This window comes from Podarcis cretensis (genome assembly GCF_951804945.1).
Source record: "Podarcis cretensis genome assembly, chromosome: Z".
In the NCBI taxonomy this organism is placed as follows: domain Eukaryota; kingdom Metazoa; phylum Chordata; class Lepidosauria; order Squamata; family Lacertidae; genus Podarcis; species Podarcis cretensis.
The window spans coordinates 7101122-7114072 of record NC_137184.1 but is presented as its reverse complement, the minus strand read 5'-3'; the positions used below and the strand labels follow the sequence as shown (position 1 = coordinate 7114072).

General features: G+C 47.1%; 1 protein-coding gene across 5 annotated transcripts in view; it reads right to left on the bottom strand.

Moving 5' to 3' along the window:
• Positions 1–7885: 7885 nt before the first annotated feature.
• The window catches only part of ASTN2 (astrotactin 2), a 669461-nt gene continuing 664395 nt past the window's right edge, over positions 7886–12951 (bottom strand). For 4 of the 5 annotated variants that reach the window (XM_079961923.1, XM_079961925.1, XM_079961927.1 and 1 more), the window contains one exon: positions 7886–8824. In XM_079961923.1, the coding sequence (XP_079818049.1) occupies positions 8587–8824 (238 nt within the window). In that variant the 3' untranslated portion in view covers positions 7886–8586. The remainder of the gene's footprint in view (positions 8825–12951) is intronic. The other variant, XM_079961924.1, reaches the window with a different exon arrangement.

Genomic DNA, 12951 nt, shown 5'->3' with positions numbered 1-12951 from the left:
GCTACCCCTGTAGCTACCCTGATAGTCTAATGTCCTTTTAATGACATTGAATGCTTGGTCTACACTTGCAACAGACTGAGATTGAAGAGGCTTGGGGTAGAGAAATGGATAGTAGCACTTCAGGCAGCAGGAGTGGAAATCGTTGTTGCGGGCATCCATCTGTCTGGGGAGACAATGGAAATGTGCACCTTTGGAGGTAAAGTCAAACTGTTGAAGATTTACAGTGTGTGCTATAGCTGTATAGATCAATATGGGAAAGACTGGTTTTATTGCAGGTGGGGCAGATGAAGACATCCGGTTTTGCTACTACTGGTAGTGCTCCTCCCAGCAGTCATTCCTCCTCTGGTCACTTCTGTGGATATACAACCTGACTGTCTGTCTCCAGGCATTGTGGTCAGCTGCAAGGAACTCTCACAGGGTGGGACTGTTTTCAGCCTTCATATCTTTGTTGCAAACATCTTTGTAACGCAGCATTGGTCTGCCAACAAGCCTACAGCCTGAAGGCGGCTCCTCATAGAGCATGTCCTTAGGGATCCAGCCATCCTCCCTTCTGTGGGCATGACCATATTATATCTATCCTAACTAAGTGCTCATCTGTGATGCCTTCCTCTGCATAATCTTTGTCCCTACCCAATGTGTCCTCAACCCCATTCCCCTCATCACCCTGTTTTTTATTTGGCCATTTATGTATTTATATTATATTATATTATTCAAGTATTGCAAAATCCATTACACATCTTCAGGAGAAGAAAAGGCTAAGGAATATAGCCTACACAAAGCTGGAGTGGAGTTCCTAAGCCAAGCTAGTGCCAAATGAACTGCTCTGCTTTCCTTTGGACACTGCTCAGGCTTGAACCCCAGAGAGCTCATTTTTGTGCTGCTAATGCAGCAAAAACAACACAGGAGGAAACAGTTATAAGTTACCAGTCTCTGAAGCCACAGCAGGTGCTGTGATTCTCCAGCAAACTGATTTCGTCCCTGGAGACACACTCCATTGCCTCTCAAGACAGATGGATGCCAACTATACACACACAGAGAGAGAGAAACCAAGTACATGAAAAGGTATTTTGATCTCACAAAGGTCTTCCATAGTCTCTATTTCCAGAAAAAACAGTCTCTGTCCATGTCAAGAATTCCCTGGTCAAGGCATCTAAGGGCCCAGGTGCTAAATTTGCTACTAGAGGCTGATCTGACCACCCCAACCTCCACCAACCCCTTCACCTGGTCAGTTTCTGGCACTGCTGTAGAGCCTTTAGGGCAGGTGGAAGCAACTGTGTGGGTCTGGGTTCTTCCATGTCATGTACTGAATGTGGGACTGGAGTAGAACCGTGCTCAGAGGAAGGCAGCCAGCCAGCAGTGGTAGGGACACCTGAGTATATATTAACAGAGTGCTCAACAGCCTGCCAAGTCTCAGGAAGCCGGAAAGTGCAACAGGCTTGGCTTCAAAGCCCGAGCATAACATGGTCAAAAAGTTTCCAAAGAAGGAACCACAGATCCTTCCTTTCAGTCAAGACCCCTTTTATGTCAATTCTGCATTTGGTTTGGCTCTGCTGCTGGACATCAAGGGCTCACATTGCTTCAGTGCCTGGGGCTGGCTTTGATCTGAAGGGCTGGACACATCACGTTTGGCTGGGCAGAGATGACGGCTGCTGGGGAAGATGCAGTTATACCGTGACTCCCCCAAGTGTTTGTCAATCAAGCTCTGGGCTTGAATGCAACACCCCCTCTCCCATCCCAGCAGTACTGAAGTCTATGTGTATCATTGCTTGGGATCTTCACTACCTTTAAAGTGTCTTGTAAACTTCTTCTCTTTTTTGGTTGAGCATGTTGAGGGCCTCTTTGCTCCTGTGCCCAAACCAGGTAGGCAGGATTTAGGAACATAGGTATCTGCCTTATACTCAGACTATCGGACTGTCTCACTCAGTATTGTCTACCCAAACCGGCAGTGGCAGTCCAGGATTTCAGGCAGGGTCCTTTCCAGCCCTACCTGGAGATGCCAGGGGTTGAACTTGGGACTCTCTGCGTACAAAGCAGATGTTCTGCCACCAAGCTATAGCCCTTCCCCAATTTGCTTCTGAATTTAGAAACATAGGAAGCTGCCTTACAGGAAGGCAGACAATGTGCCCCCAGCACTGCCTATCCCAGTTAGATGTGCCTCTTTTGGTAGAGATTTGCCAGTGAGCTATGTCCAACTTCCCAAAGGCACCTGGGATTTCTTGTGCTTTCAGTGAGAATCATGTTCCAAGACAAAAAAGACAGGCAAACCTAGGTCCTTTTGCTTAGCATCTATAGATCACAGATGGCATGAGAGAGATCCCAGACAAAAGGTCATCCAGATGCTGGTTAAATACCTCTAGCAAAGGAAATATTTTAGCAGAGGCTTTTCAGCTGCTGGGGAATGCTCCAGTTGCATAATGCAGAGAGTTGGATTAGATGAGATCCTATATCCTTTCCAACTCTAAAAGCCTATATAGTCTTCATTATCTCAGAGCAGCTATCAGGCAGGTGTGCTAATTTAAACAGGGAAGCAGTGCTGTGGGACATTATTTCCTTAAACCAACCAAAGTTATTAGCTTTGCTCATAACATAATCCCCCCAAAAATGAGGGGAACGGGGTCCCCAAAGATGATGGGCATTGCCATTCAAATGGTGTGTGTGCACCACGTCATGTGATCAATTATGGAGGGTGGGGCTTACCTACCTCCCCCAATATTTTATTCAAGTTGGCACCTCTGGCCTTACTGGGTGAAAACCCTACTAAAACCCCACTAGTAGTGCTTTTTTCATAAAAATTGTTTAGGGGTACATTTTCCTACTCATATTGAAATAATGTCTAACAATGAGGCCAAACTTAGATTCACAAAATGTTTAGGGGTAAGTGTACCCCTGCGTATCCACAGAAAAAAAGCACTGCCCACTAGGTACCTCTAACAAACCTCTGCTTTTTCCTCAGTGAGGTCATTGTCGCTAGTAAGCTCTCCTGGCCTGGCAAATGGCTATCATCCCATTTGGGTCAGTACAATGTGTTATACATGAGGCTTCCCTTGGAGCATTAATTAGTACAAAACATAGCTAGAATGATTTTGAAGACCCATTTAGACTTAGGAAGAAGAAGAGTAGGCAGAGATAGCACAGATTAGGAGGAGGGGACAAAGATGAAGGAGAAGGAGAAGGAGAAGGAGAAGGAGAAGGAGAAGGAGAAGGAGAAGGAGAAGGAGAAGGAGAAGGAGGAGGAGGAGGAGAAGAAGAAGAAGCAGAAGAAGCAGAAGAAGCAGAAGCAGAAGCAGAAGCAGAAGAAGCAGAAGCAGAAGCAGAAGCAGAAGAAGAAGAAGAAGAAGAAGAAGAAGAAGAAGAAGAAGAAGAAGAAGAAATGGATTGACAAAATGCTAAAATAGAAGATTTGAAAAACATGTTTCTACCATGAACTTTCCTGGGTGGTCTGAAGCAACTTGCAAGGTGTAAACTAGAAAGCAATCTGCACACTGGAAAATACGCAGCAGAAATTAAACCTGGCCTAAAATGTAGCAAGAAGAATAATTTATATACATAGAGAGAGACACAGACACACACACCAGGGCTGGCCCACCCATGCGGCAAGGTGAGGCGACCACCTCAGGTGGCAGAATTCACTGGGGCAGCAGATCCCGATGTTGATCTTCCTGTCCCCCACCCTCGTTCCTGATGTAGCACTTCCCTCACCCCTTCTTCCCTGGCAAAGAGGGAGTGCAATCTTGGGGTCTGCCTCATGTGGCAAAATGTATTGGGTTGGCTCTGACACCTAAGCACATACACACACACAAAAGGCTTGAAGTGGGTCTGGAATTAGCAGAAGTGCCAAATTCCTGACAGTTCTAAATACTTCCCCTCCCCCTGCCACTGTGGCCCCCAAAACATGGCCTGGTGTTTCTGGGCTTTGTGGTGTTCCTGCTTACCTGCCTCTGCCTCCCTTCCTATGGTGGCTACTCTAGCAGCTGTGGTGACAGCAGAAGAAGGCTGGGAAGGAACTCAGTCTGCCCCTAGCCCTAACCCTCTCCTAATCCCCAGTATATGCATAAAATAAAAAAGGATACACTTGGACAGTGTAGATAGTGTCTTCCCATCTTTGGAGACCCATTCTTGGGTTGTGAAGGTGGGGAGGCACTTTTTACACTTTGGCCAGTAGGCTTGCAAGATCCTAAAAACTTTCAGCAACAGGTACCTTGAAATCATAGAATGGGAGGGAAGCCAAGGGTCATCTTGTCCAACCCTCTGCTATACACCTTAATCAAGTAAAATAAAATAAAAAAGCAGTGGCTACTTCTCTGCTTTTACAAAGTTTTTGACAGCGTGGCAAAGTGCTGCCTGCTTCAGAGGACAGATGTCATTGCAAGGAAAGTCGGCAAGGTGGCCCCAGAAAGCTGTAGGCATGTGGCTATTTGGGCAAAACCTGCTTAAATCATAGACTCAGCAGAAAAGAGCCAACTGGGGTGAGGAGGGGGAAAACCCCACAGAAACAAAATGAAAATGGGTTCTACAACAAAGTGTTGCAGGATGAAGCACTGCAGTTGTCATACTTCAGTAGGTGCCTGCTGGAGCTAGGGTTCCACTCCCAGGATGGATAAGCCTCTTACCAAAACACTTTGAGGGCAGGTTTGTGGGTGGAGAACAGTCTGAACAAACCAAGGTGAAGCATGGAGAACTGACCTAGATTCAAGGCATCATCTAAAGACAAGGTCAGGCAACAGTCTAGCATCAATAACTATTGTCAATAAGGAGTGCAGAGCATCAACTAGCGTCAATAAGGAGTGCAGGCAAAGTACAAGAGAGCAAGAAGAGACTACACTCAGGACCAGGGACCCAACGACCCACCTTGTTTCTGGCAATTGAGTGGCTCAAGAGAGAGAGACCTCTGACCTCCTAGACCACACCCTAAACACAATTGCTGGGGGTGAGGAAGCTTCAGGGTTTATTTTCTCAGTAGGGGACCCCTTACTCACAAGCTGCACGATGACTTGAGATAAACAGGTGCATGCTATGTTGTTATCATGGACTGGATGGTAGTGGCGCCGATTTCTCCTCTGGTAGTTCCAAATGTTCTTGAACAGGTTTGTGCCTAGGAGGCCATCAGGGGGATCTTCAGCTCTGGTTCCAGGGACTCTAGCTGCTTCTCAAATTCCTTGATCTGCAGGGTGCCTGGTTCATCCTCTGTGACTGGTACCAGGTCAAGGTTAGGCATGGCAGCAGTTCTGCACTCTAGGCACACTGTTCCATCTCCCCTCTCACCCGTTTTCCATTCTTCTCCCAACAGTCGGTGAGCATTCTGTGCCACTGAGCATGTCCCCCCCCCGCCCAAAAACGTGATTCCCTTAAGCCTGCTGATGCCTCCCTCTTGCATGAAGGCATGTATCTATATCTATATATCTATATCAGCTCTATCTACATTGGCCTTAGTAATACGTCCATGTTGAATGAGTTCAAACTTGATGCCAAAGTACAAAGCACATCTGATTCCTTGTATCACTGATGCCTTCTGGTGGGGCACTTCTAGTGGCTCCCCACACCCCTAAGGACTGAGGCATTCATGTGACAGACCCTGCTCTGTGGGACTCCCTATGGGAACAGTTTCTGTAGGAACCACCCCTCCCTTCTTTAGGAGAAGGCTACCAACTGCCACTAGCAGGGGCGCCAGCTGTTTTGGGGCCCCTCAATATCTTTTGGTAGAGGGTAATCCCCCTCTCCCATGTTGAGGGAGAGGAGGAGGCTGAGCATGGAGCCAGGAACAAAGCCAGATGTGGCTCAGCTCCAGTGGCTGGCTCCTCCTCCTGCCGTGGTGGGGAAGGAGGGTGGAAGAAGCCTCCCACCATGGCAGCACGGGGAGGATGAGCCGCCAGCTACTTGAAGCCATGCAGCTGCTGTGTCCAGTTCTATCCCCAGCTCCTCTCGACATCCTGACATCATGCATATGATGTCAGGACACAGTGCCACACATTTCGTCACACGTGTGATGTTGCCCCCACCCCCCAAATTGCCCTCACAAGCTGGCACCTCTGGCTACTAAGCATGATGCCTATGTTGTAGCTCCACAACTGTTTTGTTAGGTGGGTGTCTGCATAAGGAGTTGACAATTCCCATTGGGAAAAATTCTAATGTGCTCCCAACCAAGGAATCTGGACCCCAAAATGATAAAAAAAGTAAAACCCAGGAAAATCAAACCAGCAAAAAACAAAAAGTAAGGCTTGTTTAAGGCTGCTTATTTGTTTATAGTACTACAGTACTATATGCAGATCTGGCTGTTTGGATTTGCAGTGTATATAGTGAGGTTTGGGTACCAATTCTTTGTGTTTGGACAAGTGAATGTTCATATTATGAGCATTTGGATAGTGGAACCTGCATGCATATTGTTTAGATAGACCTTTGAAATGTGATTTTTTTAAAAACACATGAACCAATTGGATGTCTTTTTTATTCTTGTATGTTGTAGGCTGCCTTGATGTGTGTGCACACATGGGGTGTGTGTAAGGCAAATGTGGGTCATAAATATGCAGTCAGACAGTCAGCCTTGGGAGGCGGGAGGCTCTCCTTCACTGGAGAAGCAAATGCCATTTGTCAGGGATACTGTAACTGCACAATCCTGGCTGAGCAGGTTGTTTCAGGGTCAGCAAGGCTTACTGGGCATGGGCCGGATCACTCCCGCAGAGATCCTCCGTGGGCCAGACCAGTGCAGTGCAACGCCGGAAATCGCTTCTGCGCATACCCAGACACCAAAAATTGTGCCTGCACAGAAGTGATTTTTGGTGTCTGGGCATGCACAGAAGTGATTTCCAGCAACACAGACATGCACAGATGTGATTTCTGGCATCTGGGCATGCACAGAAGTGATTTCCGGAACCGTGGAAGAGAGTCCCCACGCCGTGCTGCGCCGGTTTAGTGCAGCGTGCAGGGACTAGCCGAGCGGGCAGCTTGTTTCGAGGGAAGCTCATGGGCCAGTTAAGCGACCCTTATGGGCCGCTTCTGGCCCATGGGCCTTAGGTTGCCGACCTCTGGTTTAGACTAAATGAACTCCAAGGTCCCTTCTCCAACTCTAAAGTTCTACTTTTTTTAAATTCATCTTCGGGCACTATCTGATTATACAACCACAGGGTAAGGGTGACTGATCAGTACCTACTTTGTTGAAGGTTTCAGGTTCAAACCCTGGCATCTCCAGGTAATACAGTCATACCTCGGGTTAAAGACGCTTTGAGTTGAGCACGTTCGAGTTGTGCTCTGCAGCAACCCGGAAGTAACAGAGCGTGTTATTTCCGGGTTTCGGTGCTTGCGCATGCGCAGATGCTCAGAATTACATCACGAGCATGCGCAGAAGCAGCGAAAAGCGACGCGCCCGTGCGCAGATGTGCCATCGCTAAATACGTTTGCCTCTAGATGCGAACGGGGCTCCAGAATGGATCCCGTTCGTATCTAAAGGTACCACTGTACTGGGCTGAAACCCTGGAGAGCCACTGTCAGTCAATGCAGATAATACTTAGCTAGATGCACCGCTGGTCTGATCTGGCATAAGGCAAGTCCTATGATCTTGTGCACAGCTGCATGGTTTAAAATGCAGATTCTTTTATACATATATTCAAGTTTATGTTTTTAGACAAACTGTTGGGAAAATCATGTCTTCCTAACCCTTTCATGGACCACTTGGTTTTTTATATTCCCCAACGCTTGCTTCTTCCTTACCTGCCCATGATTCTGAAAGTTTCCATTATCTCAGGTCTACCTCATACTAAGACACACCGCTTATCACCTATTCCCGGAACAAATTCTGGGGAGGGAACCCAACCCTAAACCTTCATGATCGACAAAGGCAGCAAGCAATAAGGAAGCACTGCTGATTGAAGAAACATCAGGAAGGCAGAGAAGGTGGAAGTAAATATGAATGTTTTAATGCACAGAACAACCTGTCAGGACCCTGCTAAAAGATGGCTGCGTGAACAGCAAGTTCTGTAAACTCAAGAGCATTTTGTGTTTTCATTCATCACTCTTTCCAAGGGTCTCTAGCAAAGCCTTTGTCCCTGCCTCGTGTTAATTGTTCCATCTCTTCCCTCCAGGATGGTGCCTCTTGTTTGGCTCCTTGCTTGTTAAACACATTTTCTGGGACATAGTTCTTCCTGGGAAAATGAGTCCATCCTGAAGGGTAGTAGGGATTATCCTACCCATGACTGTTGTGTCCCCCTCCCCAGCTATTTTGATTTTCCCTCCCCTCCCTCTCCATCTCTTTCTCTTTACTTTTGATCACATAGTCTAGGCATTTAGTAAGGACAAAAGAGAGAGGGAGGGAGGGAGGGAGGGAGGAAGAGAGGGGAGGAGAGAGATTAAAAAGGAGACACTTTAAAAAAAAACTGAGCAAAATTATGTACTTCCTTTTTAAAAACAATAATAATAATAGTTGAAAAAAGGAAACAGACAAAAAAAGAAGTCTTGCTGATCTCTCAATTTGCAACTTTCCATGAAGTCCCATGTGGTTTTTCATTCCTCTTTTTTTGCTTCAAATTTCCAAGATGCCACAAGTCACCACCACAGTAGAGATTCTCGTCATGAGCTTGCCTGGTCCGTTGCATCCTCTCATCGCCCCTTCGACTCACCATACATATTGCGCAGCATGGAGACCATTTTCTCCTCACATGTGATTTTGGTGTCCTTTAAGATGTTGTACCACACCATGCCAGGTGGCCTGACCTCCTCACTGCGGCAGAACAGGTACGGCATGGTGTCCGTGCGGCTCTGGATGTAGGCGCTGCGGAGCAAGGTTGAGCAGTGGCTGCTGACCTTCTCCAGCCTCCTCAGGATGAGGTGAGCTTTTCTGGAAGGGAAAACGGGACAGTCTGAGACTACACAGGAGAAGGACGCCAGGTGTGGGAGAAGCAGCCAGGGCAGCCGCAGTTAGCAGCCGACATCATCTGTTGATATGCTGGGGCTCCCCAAACGCTTCCTCAATTCAGGGCCAAAATGCTTCCATTTCTTCCAGAGTTTGGGGAAACTTTGTTTTAGGGCCAAAATGTCCACACAACCCTCGACTCTGTCCATTTTGATTTCTTATTCCCCCCACCCAAACTTAAGTTCCACTGTCTACGTTTCCACATCAGTTTTAGATAGAGATAGTGTCATCTTGGAAATTCATCAGCATTTAATGCACATTTCTCCTGAGACACAAACATCCTGAGATTTTTGTAAACAACTAACCCAGATATAATTCAGTTTAGTATGTTATTATTCCTACCATATGCATTTCTGTTCCATACCTAGTCTATGCACATTTCTTGGTTGGGGAAATCCACTGCAAAATTCTGAGAGGCTGGCCTGCATTTTGGTTTGCATATTGCTTCAGAAAGTGTGAATTAAGACAGGTTTGCCTGTGAATGTGAAATGAAACGGATTTCTCCCCCATCTCCAGCACACTTGTAAAAGTGCAAGGACGTGAAGCCAGCATCAGTAGGCTGCCCCAAATTAGCAGGTGCTAGCATTCCCCCCCCCCTTTGTAGACCTGTATTTCCTTGATTGCAGTTGCTCTCTAAGCGGTGCTGACTTTGTGGTGAGAAGAAAGTCAAAGAGGAACAGTCAAGTGCAGTGAACTTGAAAGAGGTGACAGGCCAAGGGTCAGAAAAAAGCACTCTGGAGACACTGCTAAATCAAAAGGAAGTGTTTACTACAGTGGTTTGAAAGCTCCAAGACTATTGATTATTCTCCTCTCCCTCTGGTGCCACAGTAAAGCTCTGGGTTTCAGCTTTGGGGTTTCCCAGCAGGAATGTAAATTCAAGCTAATGACATGTCAGGAGCAGAGCTCTCAGTAATCCAAGTCTAAACAGGGGAATTATTTGATTATGGAGAGCTTTGTGGGGTTTTGAAGCTCAGAGTTGCCAGTTAAGATGTTTTGTAAAAGGAGTTGGGCTATTTGTTGATGTGTGCAGAACAGAGGTGCCAGCTTCTGGGGGCTGAGCCCTTTGAAGGGGCCCAGTATTTGGGGAGTTAGGCTGGCCCCCCAGTGTCCAAAAAGTATTCAGCTGAGTGCAGCATGGCTTCAGTGACCAGCTCCTTCTCCTACTCCTTCTGCCACAGAGGGGAAGGAAGGTTGAAGCAGCAGCGCCAGAAGGAGGTGGAGTCGTCTGCGGCCATTGAAGCTGCACGGCTGCCACGTTCAGCTCCATTCCAGGCTCCTCCTGACATCACATTGTGATGTCATGACATTGTGCACACCCAGCCATCACACACGACGTTGGCCCCCCAAGCTGGTCCTCTGGCACAGAGAATGGCCCCTTGGACCTTCATTCCAAGACTGAATTCCTTACACATTGTATGAAACGGAGACAACAAAGGGTGATGGCAATGGATGCTGCTCTGTATGGGTGACTGGGACACTGCCCCACCAACCTCAGACTTCCCTCAGCCAGCCACCAGCTGCCTGATTTCTTTAAAACACACACACACCTCTTCCTAAGTCTCAATGTTAGCCAGCTTCCTCTTCCTAAGTCTCAATGTTCCTCAGCAGGGAAGAGGATGGAGGCAAAACTAGCATTAGTATGCTCTGCCTGTCATTGGCTCTGGTTCCACCTACTCTTGGTCTCCCTGTCCTCTTCCCTACTAGTGCCCTAGAGGGCACCAGCCAGAGTTGGATCGAGACATTTTGCTGCCTGAAGTAAAGGACAAGATAATGTCCCATTCCATCTTCAGAAGGTGACTTTATTGCTGGCAAAAGGATAGCAGCACCACACCCACACAAGCACACCTGAAGGCTACTGAAGGCTAGTTTAGGGGGTGCAGAACTGGCCACCTCGCACTCCCACGTCTGCCCTCCAATGGAGGAAAACAATCAAGGAGTCAGTGCTGCTGCTGCTGCTGCTACTCAGCAACTGCCACCTGAGTGGTTGCCTCCCTCTGCCCAATGGTCATGCACCACCCATCAATGGGCAACTGGCAGGGGGTGAGAGGTGGACAGCAAGTTGAAGGCAAACATGCATCAGTCAACAGTTATGTAGCTTGGCTGTGAAAAACTTTTGTTTATTTACATGGATGCTTAGCATTGTACTTTTACAAAAGATGACTCTGGGACTTAAAAGAAGCTCAGGTTGAGAGTCATCCCCTGCTCCTTGCTGAGGAGCCCATCCTTCCACTATTACCACCTGAGCAATCTCCATCATGACCGCCTGACAGTTGAGAGTTATGGTCTGCTCCCATCCCCACAGCCCCCTGGAGCGGTCCACTGCTTGCAAGGATCCTCAAGGGTGTGGTTTACAGGAAGCAGCTGTGACTGGATGGGACAAAGCAGGCTGGGAGAAGTGGCAGCAGCACCATGCAAGAGTAAATCTAGAAGGGAGAACAGGTTGGAGAGAAGGAGGAGGAAATGGAGCCTTCAGAGACATTCGTTATGACAAGCTCCCTTTCAGCAAAAGTTGGAAGATTGGGAATATTGAGGCCAAGCTCCTGGTGTGATTCACTTATGTGAAAAGGTTAATGAAGTAATGTGTAAAGGTTAGGCTTATCTTTGGCTGACATCTCCCCTCTCCTGCCACCGCCCCTCCCCCCTTTAAGGAAGAAGAAGACAAGGGAAAGAGAAGGAAGGGAGAAGGAAACAGGGAAGGCAAGAGCAAGGTACCTCCTGGAGAAGGCAAAGAAATCAATTAGAAAAGCAGCCAGGACAGGGCCATAAATCATGTGCTGGGTCCTCTCCAAGTTCTCCCTGTGGAAGTTGTGGATTTTTATAAACCTGGAGATGAAATTGTCTCAAATGCTGACCTGCCTCCCACCAAACCCACTCCAGAAAACAGTAATAATCTTACACAAGTGGTAATTGATTAAGTCATTAACGGGCAGCATCAAGAAAGGGACAGCACATCATGGTATGCCTTACAATGAATGTGGTGGCCAGGAGAGCGATTTAGATAGATTTCTGGGTGATTTGCAGCAGATCGTCAAGGTTTCCGGATGCCCCTGCTTTTTTAACAGTAGCAGCAACAAAATGGCCCAACCCCCAATTCCTCCGCCATTATACTTCTGAAAAGAAAAAAGGTTAGGGTAACCAACAGGGATTTTTCTGTTGAAGGGTTTGGAGATCAGTTCACTTTCTTAGCCAATTGCTTAGCATGGAAATGTTTTATTTTAGAGTTGAGTCTTTTGCGGACCTAGTGAAGAACCCCACAAGCTTGAAGTCAGCTCACGCCTGCCATACACAGACTACTTGCAGGCACTTTATCTTGCTTGTAGGCCACAGAAACCTACCTCATCTGAGGATATCTTAGGTTCAAGGTCTGGGCAGGGTGGAAACCTATCATAGGTACATGGATGTCAAAATATAGGAAGTTGCCTTGCAAAGTCAAGAACATGGGTTCATCTAGCCTATTGTTCATCTGTACCAGTAATTGAGTGTATTACCTACCTCAGTGCTGTGGAACTCCAATTTCCCTGGCCACCAGCTGTGCTGGCTGGGTTGATGAGGGTTAATTTATTTATGAAAAATGCTTGTATGCCACTATATCATAAAAAATGTATCAAATAAGTTTGCTAGAATAAAAATGAGATTAGACCATGCAAGAAAAGCATAAAAGAATTAAAAACAAAGATCAATAAACTGCCAAACAGCTCATTTCAGTAGCACACAAACTGACCCCTTATAGGTGTCACAAGCTTTTAATAAGCACCACAGACGTGAGAACCTTCTCACCTCCTGTCTACTGCTGCTGCTCTTATTGTATTGTTTCAGGGACAGACCATAGCTCAGCTGTTACAGTATCTGATTTGCACCTAGAAAGCCCCAGGTTCAATCCCTGGCACCACCAGGTAGGGATGGGAGACATTCCCTGTCTGAATCCCTGGAGAATTGTTGCCAGCCAGTGCATATACTAACGAGCTAGATGGACCAATGGTGTGACTGCATAAGGCAGCTCCTCATGCTCCTACATGCCACTTGCCTTTGGATCACAATGTGGTCAGTGCATA